The 16,750-nt window shown below is 44.0% G+C and overlaps 1 protein-coding gene across 1 annotated transcript in view; it reads left to right on the forward strand.

The window, feature by feature from the left end:
- Positions 1–16,750, forward strand: part of ANKS1B (ankyrin repeat and sterile alpha motif domain containing 1B) — a 271,859-nt gene that overhangs the window by 19,793 nt on the left and 235,316 nt on the right. Inside the window, 4 exon segments of the mRNA XM_030214810.1 lie at positions 290–365; positions 5,780–5,881; positions 12,575–12,694; positions 16,489–16,625. Of these exon segments, the coding sequence (XP_030070670.1) occupies positions 290–365; positions 5,780–5,881; positions 12,575–12,694; positions 16,489–16,625 (435 nt within the window).

The raw sequence follows: 16,750 nt of genomic DNA on the forward strand, positions 1-16,750 counted from the left end.
GCCCTCGGGCTTGTAGGTGTCTTTAATATTTAGATGCAGTAGGTATATCTCTGGTTCTGGAGGGCTCAAAGGTAAAACGACAGAGTTGAAGTTGAACCTGGGTTCCTGGTTCATAGCCCACTACACTGAGCACTAGGCTACCCCTCAGACCTGCTTAGTGCTGTGTTCAGAAGGCCCCTTAATTCCTGATGTTGTCAGGGAGCCTAGTTCCCTTTCTGGTGTCATTTTCAGGGGTGAGGGAGGGGACAGTAACCACTGGGGGATTAATGAAATGTTCTCGGTTTTACAGACAGAGAAGGGGACTGCGCTGCACGAGGCTGCCTTGTTTGGCAAAGTGGACGTTGTTTGCACTTTGATACAGAATGGTAAACATTTTTTTTTTCATTTCTAATGTTGTCAGTGGTGCAGTAAATATAAAAGGGCCAATATTCAAACTGCAGGAGGCAGCCCGGCTAACTCGGGCGGTCGGTGGTAATGCTGGACCGTTTCAGCTGAAAATTCATCTTAACATAGGCGCTTAAAAGTTCCTTTATTTGCCTAGTGCCAAAAAGTTCTTAATTTGTTTCCTCATCCTAAATCTGTCCCTGTTACCACTCACTTTTTATGCTCCTAAATATAGTCATTTAGTGAAATTTTTACTATAAATTTAGGCACTCAGCCCTCATAATTTTTAAAGAAACCAATTTAGGAGCATAACTGTTGCCCTTAACTTGCATTTAGTACAGAAAAACAGGCTACCCCAAACTCTTTCACATGCTAACCTCACATTAACTATTTTTTTAAAAAATATATTTTTGGAGGGACATGTCATGGGTGAAGAATGGGTGTGGAAGCATTAACCAGCTAGAGTGTTGGCTTATTGCATGCAAACTGGTTAACATGGAGGCGTTTAGCATCTCCTAACTATGAGGCAGTAAGCACTCTCGGATTAAGCAAGAAAACTGAGACACATATGGGTCATTAGCTTGAATGTTAAACTCCCCAAGAATGAGGGAAGGGGAAGATAGTTCTAGAAAGAAGGAAAGCCAGGAGTCAAATTCAGAGGGACATATCCGGGAGTCAATTAAGGAGATAATGGATTGAGTAGGCAGATGGAGTGGACATCAAAGGAAGAAAAGTTGTCAGACGAAGATGGAGGAAGGGGTTGAAACCTAAAGGAAAGGGAAATTAGCAGTCCAATGCCACCAAGCTAGATTAGTCTACTTAGATTTCAGCAAAGCCTTTGATAGGGTTCCTCATAGGAGGCTCTGAAGTTAGAACCCAAAGCTGCCTCTAGTAAAACCATGCAGCTTGGGATCCTGCAGTCTGTTGGATTCCAGAAACCGTTCTGCCCTCTGTATAGCAGTTCAGTGATGGAAAATGATCTATTGCTGAATGTGGACAAATCAGAAGATTTTCAGTTGACGAAGAGAGAGATGGACGTAGAATGCAACGTCTATCTTGGTGGAGGTAAGATTCTAGTAAAACAGGTGGTTCATGATTGTGGTTGTGACGGGTGAAGGAAGTAATAGTGGTGGAGCTGAGCTACATTTGGTGCAGGTAGAGTTGGAGGGTGTCAAAAAGTGATGTAGTCTAGTGCATTGATGGGTTGGCCTTGGCACCAATAGCAAGAATTCCACTTCCTCCTCAGCTTATGTAAAAACAAACTCCCACCAATGCTTCAATCCGTCCCAACCTTTCAAGTAGCAGCTGATGTTAAAAGGAAATCTACAGGGTAAGGCAAAAAAAAAAAAAGGAACCTCCCTATAGTTTTTTGTTGTTTTCTTAGCGACCTCTTGGAATTTCAGGCTGAAATTTTACAGCTTTATTTGTTGTTACTATCTGCGTTTATGTGCCAAGTAGAATCAGGTTATCTTTAAACACGGTGGGGCCAATATTCAGCCGGAGGTCCTGCGGTTGGTGCTCACCCTAGATATTCAATTGCAGGCTGTTTACAGTGACCAGCTTTGAATATCCGGTTTCATTTTTGACTGCCGGAAGTTAACTGGTTAAGCTGATATTCAGCATTAACCAGTTAAGTGCCAAGGCAGTTAAAGATAGGACAGCTATTTGCACGGTCCTATTTAACCACTTAGCCCAGCTCTGGATATTGACGATGTGCACTAACCGTGAATATTCAGCAGAGATAACCAGCTATCTCCTGCTGAATATTAGCAGTTAGCCAACTAAACTCTATTTAACTGGTCAGGAGCCAATCTTGGCCAGTTAAATTGCGCTGAATATCGGAGGGGGGGGGGAAGAAGTTACAGACTTTTTAGCATGACCGCACAACGATTTTCGCATGTTACAAAATGTTTGCACTCTAAAACTACCATTATTTGACCTCCCCCCCACAGAGTACCAGCTTACTGGTAATGATGTCACAGTTATGTAGCCTTCTGTAAACAATAATTTGATTTTCAATAATTTGTATTTGATATGATAATTTACAGATAATTTCTTTTAAAAGCAGTTCGGATCGGAACGGCAATCATGGGCAAGGTGTCAGTAGCGGACAAAATGAGAATCCAGATATTGCATGAACAAGGTTTTGGAGCAGAGGTGAAAGTGGCTGCGTAACATCTCAAGAACTGGAAACTCAGCACTGTGAGGAAAATTGGGCTTTGCAACAGAATTCAAGGGCAGTGGTCAGTCAAAATCCATGGACTCTGAAACCTACATTGATTTGTTCCCAGAAGGGTGAGAGCGGCCAACACTTAGTCACCTGTGAGATTGCCGCCAAGCTTAATATCAGCGGCAGATCTGTCCAACATATCGCGAAGGAGGATCTCACCTGCCTTTCGTCATGTGCTGTCACAAGTCATCAATGATGCCACAAAACAGAAGCGACTGGAGCGTGCTGTGGCTCTGCTTCATTAGCTCAAAGTTCATGACAAAAAGCATGTGTTCTTCACCAACGAGAAAAACTTGTGTCTCAAATTCCCTGTCAGTAACCAAAACAACTGATTCGGGCAAGTGGGAAGAAAGCTGATATCAAGCCAGCTGTCTCTTGCCCAGTGAGAAAACATTTGCGCAGCCCTTGGTCGTCACAGCTGGCATGTAGGACGACTGCAGTTATGGACGAGAAAGCTAAAATTGACTGTGCATATTACGTTGGCCATCTTCTTCCTAATGTCATTGAGGACTTCAATCGACTGCTGCCCATGGATTCATCTTCGATCAAGACAGCATGCAGGACTGGCTCCAGGCCAATTGTCCGGATTTTATTACAAAGGACCAGTGGCCTCCAAATTCACTGTACCTAAAGCCCTTGGACTACCATGTCTGGGGAGCAATGTTGGAGCACCACCCAAAGCTATAAACAGTCGCTCAACTCAAGAAAGCGCTGCACATGATCTGAGACAGCCAACCACAGGGACTGATCAGCAAGGCTGTTAAGAACTTCCCAAAACAACTGAAGGCCTGTGTTAAAGCTGAGGGTGGACATTTTGAGCATTCACAGTAACTGCAGAATTCTGACACATCGTTAATTGTATCGTTTGAATGATGTTATTTTACTGTGTTTTAGCTAGATAGTAGTGCTAAAATGTCTAACCCCTAAAGCACTGTAGTTTGGAGTATCTCTTTGCCGGAGGATGTGGTAACAGCAGTAACCTGTTCTGGGGCAGAGGGAGCACAGAACGAACGTAGCGGACAGGCGCGCGGCACCCCCCCAGCGGCGTGCACCCGGGGCGGACCGCACCCACCGCCCCCCCCCCCCCCCCAGGAACGCCACTGGTCTGCTATAGAGACAGACATGAGAAGCAACTGCTTGCCCTGGAATTTTGAAGCCAAGCCCCCTCCCTATCCATCTTCAAATCCTTGCTTAAAGCTCACCTCTTCAATGCTGCTTTCGGAACCTAACCTTTCGAACATATAGACTGCCCCAATCCGCCTGACCTATCAGATTGACAGTACATTTGTCTCTTAGATTGTAAGCTCCTTGAGCAGGGACTGTCCTTCCATGTTAAATTGTACAGCGCTGCGTAACCCTAGTAGCGCTTTAGAAATGTTAAGTAGTAGTAGTAGTAGTAGTATCTCAAGGTGCTCTCTAATCGCCATTGTTGCTTAATTTATATGTTAAGTCAGTCGTGGATGTTGTGTTGGATTATGGTTTTCATGTTCACTCCTTTGCTGATGACATACAACTCCTTTGGGCATTTCTCGTGATGGTCAGCTTGATAAGTTACTGTCATGTTTGACAGCTGTAAAGGAATGGATGACTATGAATACAGCTAAAACAGAATTTTTATGTTTTCATAGAGGAAGTTATTCTTTTCCTCAGCCTGTATTATCGTGGGATGGTTCTATCATATCTGCTAAAGATCATGTTGGCATCTCTTTTTGAGACCCATATTTCTCCAGTGGTCAGCTCTTCTTTTTACTATTTTTGGCAATTGAAACCTGTTCGGTTTTATTTTTCTCTTTCTGACTGCTTTTGTAATCTCTTGTTAAGATTATTGCGATGCTTTGTTTGTAGGTTTGCCTGCTAAAAGCTTGAAGAGGTTACAATGAATACAAAATGCTGTCGCTCATCTTCTCGCTAACTCCCCCAAATGTTGTCATCTCTGCACTGGATGTCTGTTGAGAAACGTTGCTGTTTTAAATTGTTGGTTTTGGCTTTGAAAGTTTTTCATTCTGTAGCATCAAAGTATGTGCTTAAGAAGCTACCTTTGTACGCGCCTTGTCGTATTTTCTGTTCTCAAGGAGAGAGACACGTCTTTCTTCCTTTCTACAAATTCTTGTAAACTTGTGCGTACTCGTAAGCGTGTTTATTATTGTTCTTTGGTATTTCTGTGGAATCGTCTTCCTTTATTCATGAGGAATACTCATAATCGTCTTGAATTTCATAAATGTATTAAATGCATTGATTGTTTAATTAGGTAGAAATTCCAGAAAGTCAAGTTAGCTTTTGCGCATTTTGGGGTCCTTTAACCAAATGGCAGTAAAAGGGGCCCTGCGGTGGTGTCGGTGGGTTTGCTGTGTGCCAAGGCCCCCTTTTATCATCGCTGGTAAAAGGCTTGTTTTCTTTTTAAAAAGGAAATGGCTGTGTGGTAAGTTAAACACTTGCCGTGTAGCCATTTCCTAGGGAGTCCCTTACCGTCTCCTCTTTAATAGGTGGTAGGGCTTTCAGCGGTAACCGGGCAGCGCCTGGTGCTAGAAAATTTAAAAAATATTTCCTAATGCGGGAGTTGGAACTACTGCCAGGCTTCTGGCGGTAGCGCCGGATTGTTGCACGCCAAGCCAGCGCTACACCTACCGCCCTTTTGCAAAAGGGCCCCATAATGCTGTTACGAGGTATTTTAGAAGATGGATTTTGTACCCTGTGATTTATGCTATGTTATTTTATGCATCATTCATTATCATGATTATGTATGTATTTTTGTAACCCAATCTGGACGTTATCGGTAGAGTGGGCAAAAAACATGTATAAATAAACGTAGCTTAAGATAATTAAATGTTGTTTAATAGTTATACTCAAGTATGATGACTTATTATGTAACATTACTCATTGACATTCAAAGTGATTTCTGAGAAAACTGCAAAAAACTGTAGGGGGGTTACTTAAAAATTTTTTTTTTTTTGCCTCACCCTGTAGACTGAGCCTGTCGTCTCCCAAACCTCCAAGTGGCAGCAGCTGTTAAAAGAAAACTTCCCCAAAGGCAGGGAAGCTGCACAGGGAATGTGTTTTTGGTTTTTGCCGTATTTGTTAGAGGAGTCAGAGGCGTTTGAAACTCTGCTCTGAACAATACTGTTAATTTTCACTACAGTCTCGGTGTTTCTCCTTACTGCCCTCTAGGAATCGACGTCTCCATTAGAGACGGCCGTGGAAGAACGGTTCTGGACGTTCTTATGGAGCATCCGTCTCAGAAATCACTGCAGATTGTTACACTTCTGCAAGGTAAGAAGCTCAGATTTGCTCCCTGCCAGGCCATCAACTGCAAGTTTCTGTGGGTTATTTCCCCAGAGCAATTTTGAGGTTGTATTGAAATGCAGAGCCCCAAAACTCAGCCTACAGTGGACAGCATTTTTAAAAATACAGCCGTGGGCTGATTTATGGCTGAATATTCCATGCTGGCACTTATCCGGCACTGACTTTCCAGCCTCTGGCTGCCTCCCCTTCGGTGATACTCAGTCCTCTAGCCTGGAAGGAGGAGGGGGATTGCTGGTTTCTTGTGCCAGTTCCAGTCCAAGGGTGGCTAATTGGTTAGTGAGCTGAATATTGTTTTTTTTGTTTGTTTTTTTGCTGATCCTCCTTCCTAATCCCCTCATGAGCTTCCCCCCCTCCAAGGCCTTTCTTCCCCTTGTGGTCATCCTCTCTGCTGTGTATCTGAGCATCACCTTTAAGTCTCCTCTGGTTTCCATTGTGGCAAAGTGTCTTTTTTTACATCATGCCTACCCTCTGGGACTTCTTCCCTCAAGCTCTCTGTGCTGAATCTTCCTACCTAAAATTTGATCAGCATTAAAAGCGCATCTCTTGTTCCTCAGGGTTTTGTGCATTAGTTGCAGTTTTGCTCTTTCCTCCTTGTTCATGTTCTTTCCTTGTATTTAGGATTGTCGTTCCTTTCTATTCATAACCTTTTTGTGAATATTGTAAACCACTTTGCTGTGTCCATTGATAGACCTATTAAAAATGAAACGTTAAACATTACCACCACAAGACTGCCACTAGAGGGTGCGAGAGCTGTTTTGAACCCAGAGCTGACATGGTTAGGACTGAGTGGGGATCACTCCTGCCCCCCCTAAACTATGCCACCAGGGACATAAACAAAATAACATAAGCATAGCCAATGGTCCATCTAGCCCAGCATCCTGCTTCCAACAGCAGCCAATCCAGGTCACAAGTACCTGGCAGAATCCCAAATAGTAGCAACATTCCATGCTACCAATCCCGGGGCAAACAGTGGCTTCCCCATGTCTATCTCAATAGCAGACTGTGGACGTTTCCTCCAGGAACTTGTCCAAACCTTTTTTTTAAATCCAGGTACGCTAACTGCTGTTACCACATCCTCGGCAACGAGTTCCAAAGCTTAACTATTCTTTGAGTGAAAAAATATTTCCCCCTATTTCTTTTAACAGTATTTCCATGTAATTTCATTGAGTGTCCTCTGGTCTTTGTGCTTTTTGAAAGAGTGAAAAATTAATTCACTTTTACCCATTCTACACCAGCCTTAAAGTAGGCCTGGGTGGACCTATTGGGTGGTGGGGGCAGGTCCTTTGGGATGGAGGGAAGCTATTCTGGGGAGGGGGAGAGGAAGGGTAAGCTCATAAGGGGGGTGGGTTGAGAGGAGGATCAGCAAAAAACCAAACCAACAAACAAAAAACCCCCTTGATATTCATCCAGCTACACATAGCCCACGTAACGCAGCATTTACACATGGCTGTACCTCTGGACGCCCAGTTCTAACCTGGACTGGTGGACACTGGGAATATTCAGAGGCATTACCTGCATAAGGGCTGCTGGATATTGACGGACAGCCAGCTCAGCGGGGTTAACTAGTCAGGAGCATCTCTTGCCTGGTTAATCCCTTTTGAATATCAGGCCCATATTTTTGCAAACCGCCCACATTGTGTGTGCTTTGTAATTTCATATATATTTATCTCCTTCCGTTAATTAATTTGCACTGCAGAACAGCTGGTCCTTTACATGGTTTAATTCCTGAGTTTATTTCCTCTTTTTGCTTGTCAAAGTTTCCAGCCATTTTTCTTGCATATAAATCTTGCTCATATCCCAAAGGAGTTCAGAAGCAATGTATCAGACATCTAACATAACACCTTCAACTTGGCAACAGCTGGCTGCTGTCATAAGTGTTACATTCATTCTCTGAGTTCTACAACATTTATACTAACATAATAAGATAGTAAATGACGACAGATGAAGATCAGCATAGCCCATCCAGTCTACCCCTGAAATGTAGCCAGGGTTGTACCTTCAGTCTGTGGGGGTTACTGCTGTCTTTTCTCTTCATGATTGTAACTGACATCCAGTGCAGTCAAACCCCCTCCCCACAGTGGCGTAGGAAGGGGGGGGGTGCGGGAGGGGCGGTCCGCCCCGGGTGCACGCGCTCGGGGGGTGCCGGCCCCGCTGGTTCCCTGCTCTCTCTGCTCCGGAACAGGTTACTTCCTGTTCCGGGGTAGAGAGAGCAGGGAACCAGCGGGGCCGACGCAGCTCCGAGTGACGTGCACTCTACTACTACTACTACTACTATTTAGCATTTCTATAGCGCTACAAGGCATACGCAGCGCTGCACAAACATAGAAGAAAGACAGTCCCTGCTCAAAGAGCTTACAATCTAATAGACAAAAAATAAATAAAGTAAGCAAATCAAATCAATTAATGTGAACGGGAAGGAAGAGAGGAGGGTAGGTGGAGGCGAGTGGTTACAAGTGGTTACGAGTCAAAAGCAATGTTAAAGAGGTGGGCTTTCAGTCTAGATTTAAAGGTGGCCAAGGATGGGGCAAGACGTAGGGGCTCAGGAAGTTTATTCCAGGCGTAGGGTGCAGCGAGACAGAAGGCGCGAAGTCTGGAGTTGGCAGTAGTGGAGAAGGGAACAGATAAGAAGGATTTATCCATGGAGCGGAGTGCACGGGAAGGGGTGTAGGGAAGGACGAGTGTGGTAAGAATGCGGTCGGGGGGGGTTGCGCTCTGGGGGGGGGGGTGCCACAGAGAGGGGGGGGTTCGCGCCGTGCTGCACCCGGGGGGGGGGGGGGGTGTGCAGCGGCGACCCGCCCCGGGTGCCATTAGCCCTCACTATGGCACTGCCTCCCCCATTCCTTTTTTTCTTTAAAGTATGAAAATTAAGTTTTACTGTCAGCAGAAATGCTTTATACTTTTACTCCCTCTTGGTGCCACATAGGAGAAGGACCAAACTGGCATGGTAACAATAACACAGGAAAGCATGATTTTTAGGCAGAAAGCTGAAATCCAGAAGTTCTAGGGTAGGATTCTCAGAAGGCAGAGTCTCAAGACTGGAGGATGGCTAATGCAATGCCAGGTTTTAAAACTGGGTTCCGGGTTGATCTGGGAAACTACAGACCAGTGAGCCTGACATCAGTTCTGGGCAAAATGTTATTCAGTGCTCGAGATGTAGAGTAGATTTAATTTCTTGCAGTAATTCTCACACTTCTTTGAACCACAAGAAATAGAACCTGAAACTTGATTGCCAAGGATCTTAGTTGTCAAAATGTTATTTTGCCACTAATTCTGCTATTTTAGCAAAGGCCCCATGTTAAGCAGTGAGACGTAGTTACTAATAACTGGGGATAACAGTAAAATAACACATCTTAACAGTAGCCTACATGTTGATAACTTTCTCCTTTAATTAAAGAGCAAATAAATGTCTCTAGAAATCAAAATCACTGCTATCAAACATATAAACGGCGAGTGATCGTACTCACTCGCAAATGCGCAGTAGAGACCTTCTCTGCCCCGCCCCCACGTCAATACGTGATGACGGGGGTCGGAACACAGAGGGTCTGTACTGCGCATTGCTGAGGGAGGGACACCGCCGTCTAACACTCCCCCCACCTGAGTCGCCGCCGCCACCCACCTTCTACCCGGTCGGGCCCTCGCTCCACTATTGAAACAGCGAGGGTCCGGGAACGCAGCACTGAGCTCTGCTGAGCTGCCGACATCGCCCTTCCTTCTTCTTCTCTGCCTCTGTACCGCCCTCAACGACGTTACGTCACACGAGGGCGGGACAGGCAGAGAAGAAGAACGAAGGCCGACGTCGGCAGCTCAGCAGAGCTCAGTGCTGCGTTCCCGGACCCTCGCTGTTTCAATAGCGGAGCGAGGGCCCGGCCGGGTGGAAGGTGGGTGGTGACGGCTCGGTGGGGAGGCGCGAACTCGGAGGGGGAGGGGCAGCGGCGAACTCGGCGGTGGGGGCGGGCCTTTCAACCCCCCCTTCCTATAATAGCCCGTTTTTACGGGCTCAAAGGCTAGTATATATAATAAAAGTGAGCAAAGCGTAGGTCTATCAAGATATTGTGACATCACTGATGAGGTTGGCTCTTATTGGTGGAATGAGTCATTATGACATAATATCAGAGCTGAGCCAAGTATAGGGCAATGAAGCCATTGTGACATCACTGATGAGGTTGGCAAGAGACATTATGACATCACAATATCAGCTCGTTACCAGAGGATGAAACTCTTCACACTAAGGGGGGAAGTTATCAACGTGGGCTACCGTTAAGATAAGATGTATTATTTTACCACTAACTCATTAACTCATTCTATTTTAACACAGGTTCAATTTTTATGCAATAAGACCTAGTTACTAGTAACTGGAGTTAACAGTAAAATAACATGTGTTAACGGTAGCCCACATTGATAATTTCCTTCCTTAATTAAAGAAAAAAAGAAATGTCTCTAGAAATGGAAATCACTGCTATATATAATAAAAGTGAGCAAAGTGTAGGACTATCAAGATATTGTGACATCACTGATGAGATTGGCTCTTATTGGTGGAATAAGTCATTATGACATAATATCAGAGCTGAGCCAAGTATAGGGCAATGAAGCCATTGTGACATCACTGATGAGGTTGGCTCATTGGTGGAAAGAGACATTATGACATCACAATATCAAAGCTGAGCCAAGTATAGGGCAATGAAGCCATTGTGACATCACTGATGAGGTTGGCTCATTGGTGGAAAGAGACATTATGACGTTACAATATCAGCTCTGGTTACCAGAGGATGAAACTCTTCACACTAAGGGGGGAAGTTATCAACGTGGACTACTGTTAAGATAAGATGTATTATTTTACCACTAACTCATTAACTCATTCTATTTTAACACAGGTTCAATTTTTATGCAATAAGACCTAGTTACTAGTAACTGGAGTTAACAGTAAAATAACATGTGTTAACGGTAGCCCACATTGATAATTTCCTTCCTTAATTAAAGAAAAAAAGAAATGTCTCTAGAAATGGAAATCACTGCTATATATAATAAAAGTGAGCAAAGTGTAGGACTATCAAGATATTGTGACATCACTGATGAGATTGGCTCTGATTGGTGGAATAAGTCATTATGACATAATATCAGAGCTGAGCCAAGTATAGGGCAATGAAGCCATTGTGACATCACTGATGAGGTTGGCTCATTGGTGGAAAGAGACATTATGACATCACAATATCAAAGCTGAGCCAAGTATAGGGCAATGAAGCCATTGTGACATCACTGATGAGGTTGGCTCATTGGTGGAAAGAGACATTATGACGTTACAATATCAGCTCTGGTTACCAGAGGATGAAACTCTTCACACTAAGGGGGGAAGTTATCAACGTGGGCTACTGTTAAGATAAGATGTATTATTTTACCACTAACTCATTAACTCATTCTATTTTAACACAGGTTCAATTTTTATGCAATAAGACCTAGTTACTAGTAACTGGAGTTAACAGTAAAATAACATGTGTTAACGGTAGCCCACATTGATAATTTCCTTCCTTAATTAAAGAAAAAAAGAAATGTCTCTAGAAATGGAAATCACTGCTATATATAATAAAAGTGAGCAAAGTGTAGGACTATCAAGATATTGTGACATCACTGATGAGATTGGCTCTGATTGGTGGAATAAGTCATTATGACATAATATCAGAGCTGAGCCAAGTATAGGGCAATGAAGCCATTGTGACATCACTGATGAGGTTGGCTCATTGGTGGAAAGAGACATTATGACTTTACAATATCAGCTCTGGTTACCACTAAGGGGGGACGCTATCAGCATAGGATACCATTCTATTTTATGCAGTGAGACCTAGTGGCTCGTTTTCAAAACACTTAGACTTACAAAGTTCCATAGTTACTGTGGGGTTCATTTTAAAGTACTTAAGACAGACATGGGAAAGCTACTGCATGCCCTGGGATTTGTAGCATGGAATGTTGCTACTATTTCGGATTCTGCCAAGTCTAGATGGACCATCGGTCTGACCCAGTATGGCTATTCTTATGTTCTTATGTTGTAAAGTGAACCAGTCAGTTATAAAGATAGTGGCTGAGTATCACTGCAGTCTGTACTCTAGAGCAGTGTCATAGCCAGACCTCAATTTGGGAGGGGGCACATTTTGCCATGCCTCCCTGCTGCTCTTCACCCCTGCTGTAACCTCACATACCTGACCTGGTAGGGGTCCCTAAGCCCTGCCAGCAGAAGATCTCCTGCGATGATATTTGCTGCCACGCTGTCCTGCCCCAGTGCACATGCTCAATTTCACTAAAAATGAGCATGTGTGTGGGGGAGGGGCAAAGCAGGGCAGGCAGCAAGGCGGCAAATATCATTGCAGGGAAAGCTTCTGCTGGTGGGGCTTGGGGACCACTGCCAGCCAAACCATAAGACCTTGGGAGGCCCTGATCCCAAATTGGGGGGACCAGGCCCCCAAGGCCCCCTGTGACTACACCACTGCTGTAGAGCAGCGGTAATTGGTGCTGTACAGAATATCCAGATAGCGGCGCTAAAATATTTGGATTGACTGTTTGCTTTTTAATGAGGTTGATAGTGTAATCCAGCAGTGTCCAGGAGTGTTATCTAAAATGACACGTCTTACTTTTCCTAATGATAGTTTTTTCACACTATGATTTAAACTACAGAACATTTGGATCAAATGAAGAACTCAAATATTGTGGAGAAGCAGAAGAAAGAGAGTCCAGTGCCAGGGCCACGAACCTTCATCCTAAGCCCTGGCAAGTCACCGTTATGTCACTCTGAAAGTAAGTCATCTGTCTAGACCAGTGAATGCATCCAGCTCTCGGCACTGTTGTAATGTACCTACACTACTAGGAGATCACATTATCTGTACTGCACCTAGACTGTATATTCTATAGGGAGATCACTTCTCTGTACTGCACCTAGACACATTTTCTATACTGCACCTAGCTATAGGGAGAGTGCATATTCTGTATTGCACCTAGACCGTATACTCAATATAAAGTTTTGGAAGGGGTGCCATTTCCCATATTTATTAAGTCATTCAGCAATCAGCTAAAGGTCCCCTGAGCATGTGAAGGAAGTGGGAGGAAGACAAAGGCAAAAAGCTGGTTGAGGCATGTAGGAGGCAGGTAGCGGGAGGATTATTTAAAGTATGTTTCTACCTCATTAAGAGCAAATGTCTATAATGCCTGCTGGAGGCAATTTAGGCAACTGGAGGCTTCCTCCATATCTGGTGGGTATGTGCCAAGATTTAACCATTTTTGATGGAAGTGAAGCATCTGGTTGGGGAATGAATGGGTCAACACGTGTCTGCCAAAATGAGTAAAGGTCTCGAGGTGGTCCGGGGAGATATAAATATGCTGTTATTTCATTTGTTTCAAAGAGTGATGATGGCAGTGAAACTGACTATTGCAAAAAAAATTAGAAAATTGTTGATACACTTGCTATGTCTATATTTTAAAAGATCTTGGGTAATATTTGGTTGATATCAAGACTTACCAACCAATTCAGAAATCAAATGCATTTTGAAGAAAGCTGGAGGCCATATCAAGAATGTTGAAATTCACAACAGTGAGAAGCCTTACAACTTCCTTTTGTTAGAACCAGTGGCGTAGCTACGTGGGGTCTGAGGGGGCCTGGGCCCCCATAGATTTCCTCCTGGACCCCTCTCCCGACGACCCTCTCCCCCCACAAACCCTCCCCTGCCCTTCGGTTTTGCTGGCGGTGGACCCCAATCCCCGCCAGCCGACGTCCTCTTCGTCCTGCAGTGAAAAAATTCTTCGTTCTGTTGCATGCTGACGTCCTGCACGTTGTACATGCAGGACGTCAGACTCAGAGAACAGAACTTCTTTGTTAAATTGTACAGCGCTGCGTAACCCTAGTAGCGCTTTAGAAATGTTAAGTAGTAGTAAGTACTATTGGGGTCCCCCACCAGCAAAACTGAAGGTAGGCGACGGCGGAGGAGGGTTCGCGAGGGGGAGGTTCGCGGGGGGGGGGTCGAGAGGGCGGGAGGTTGTCAAAAGTGGTGGTGGGTCAGCAATGGGGGGGTCGGCGGCGCCGGGGGGGGGGCTAAAATGTGCCCCCTCACCTCGGGCGCTGGACCCCCCTCCCACCAAAGTCTGGCTACGCCCCTGGTTAGAACTGATCATTTATCACTCAGTCCAAGGAAGGGACTGTTTTTACTAAGGTGGAGGATAATTGGGTGGTATTGGGTAGGGGTAGGACAGAGTGGGGGGTGGTTTACATGAGTTTTGGTAAGTTTGTAAAGTTACTTGATGTATTGAACATCAAAAATCACATGTTAATAATGTGCTATGATATGAAAAGTTCAATAAATGGAAAGAGGGTGCAAGACCTCTTTAGTTCCTTATAAGCAACTTGAAGGTGTACAACACTGCTGTGTGTGGACAAACAGGACATTAAAAATTGCCTGGGGGTTCACAGGTATAAAGAAGGCACTCAGAAAACATAGTACCTAGTTTTATCCAAAATACCTATATGCGTTGGTTCCCTTGGGTGGAGAATAGGCAGAGGAGGGGCCGCATCAGCTTTCGTGTGCGTAAAATATGCAGGAATTCTTATCAAAGCTTACATGTCAAAGATATGCCTTCCTCGAAGCAGACATAACTTTGAGCTGCAGCTCGTGGCTGGACTGTTTCACACAGGCACATTGGCACTTATCCTGTTACAAAATTATGCTTAAAATGACTGAAATGCATACGTGGAACAGCAGTGGGTGTAAAGCCGGAAGGGAAAAGTGCCACTCTCTTCCTATTGTCCATTTTGTGGGAAGAGACTAAGGGGCTGAAGGAAAGACAAATGGGAATCAGGTTAAGTGGGGGTGGAAGGGGGCAAATAATAAGCTTTCTTTGTGCTTATGATCAAAGATGCATCTTTTATTTAGTTTGTGAATATTGAAACTCAGCCCAGAAGTTGAGCTGAAAAACTTCACAGCTCTGCTTCTTGCCATAATCAGTGGTAGCCCCAGGATTACCTGGTGACATACCCCCATGTTTACTAAGACATGCAGCAATGCCGTGACAGCCTGTTGGCATTAGTGCATGGGAGCTGCTAGCGCAGCTTAGTATACAGGAGGGATAGTATGTGAAGACCTGCACATGGGCGTATCTTACTTCTCCTGTGAGATATGCCATCCTCCTAAGAAAGTTGGGAGCATCTGTGAGACTGGACAGAGTGTGCTTAGGAGGTAACTTGAAGTCGGTTATTATGGAAGAATTCTCCTCACATATGTCAGATGCATTTTTATTGAAGTTATGCATGAGACCAGACAGTACAGCTGATGGAGAACAGTTGCTGTCAGATTTCAGAGACCCTGGCTCTGTAACAGTACATAGATTGGGCAAGATTGTTGTCCGAATGCGGGATAACCGTCCACATTGGGAGGAAACGACAGTTTCTGCTGATTGCACAGGTAAAATGGTAGACAAATTGTTAAAGTGGGATCTGATCTCCATTATGAGACCTACAGGGTTAAAGAGGGGAACAAGACTCATTTTTGACCATGGGAAGCACAGCAGGTTTGGATCAAGTTCCTTCAAACAGGAAATAATGTGATTTTTGGTGCTGTTGTTGTTATTAGTTTGATATAGAGATTAAATAGCTGGTTCATGAGCTCTTCCTTTCCAGACTAGATTACTGGAGAACTCTGTTCAAAACATCTACAGGTTACAGCTTCTGTAGGACATGAAAGATGGAATTGCAGTAATCTACTTTGACTAACTGCTAGCCAGAAGATGTAATCTCTGTCACATTCCCCCAGATTCTATACATGACACCCAAAATTGAGCGCTTATCCAAGGTGTATGCCCAGTTAAATTGGCTGAGGAGCTAATTAGTGCCAATAATTGAGTGCTAATTAGCACCAGTTTGGAATTGGGTGCACATTTTGCAACCCAAAAGGGGTGTGGCACTAAGGGAGGTGCATGGGCAGGTCAGGGGTGTTCCTAAAATTTGTGTGCAGTGTGTGAGAATAAAGTAAATGTGCACCCAAATTGGGCATTAGGAATTACACCTGGTTTCAGTGGGTACAAGTCCTGGCACTGCTGCTGATCTTTGAGGGCCCAATATATAGAATAGCATTGAGCCCTGATTTTTTAATCTGGCCCATTATGTCTGTTGTCATATTGCAAGTTGTAATTGTAAACTCTGCCATCTGTTAGGCAAGTATCGAAGCATTTAACCTTGACAACAGAGAATCTTTTGCAAGCTGGGATGGCTCATTTGCTGATGCAGGATTTTATAAGATTTAATTGGACCTCTTCCATGAAAGGTACAAAGATCCCACCTCCACAGAAAGACAGTATATCAAAGCCATGACCCTTCATGCATGGTATCTTATTGTTTGTATATTGGCAATATTGAGTAAGTTGTGTGTTTAACTTTGAGTTATAAATAAAGTTAAATTAAACGCAACAAAAAAAGCCAGACCTTAAGCTTACCTCCCCCCCATACACACTACAAAGTTGTTTAGTACATAAAATATTAAACTTTTGTTGCATCATTTATGTTCATGTTGCTTGAATACTAATTGTTGAAATTTGATTATTATTTAAAGATGACCCAGTGACTGGAAAATTGTCAAGACTCTTAAATGAAATTAAACTTTGTCAAGAAAAAGATTATTCATTTGAAGAACTCTGTCGTTCAATCCATTCCCTTGATAGTCTGGATGAAGAACTTGAGAGAGAGGAAGTCCTAGAATGTACTAAAGTGAGTAATAATTAAGGCAGAACCTTTCCTATGAAGAGATTTTATCATTTATCTGTTCCTTATATAGTATAAGGTGATGGTAGATACAGTATAGAGCCTTTCTCTTG

This window comes from Microcaecilia unicolor, chromosome 9 (assembly GCF_901765095.1).
Source record: "Microcaecilia unicolor chromosome 9, aMicUni1.1, whole genome shotgun sequence".
NCBI classification, from domain to species: Eukaryota; Metazoa; Chordata; class Amphibia; order Gymnophiona; family Siphonopidae; genus Microcaecilia; species Microcaecilia unicolor.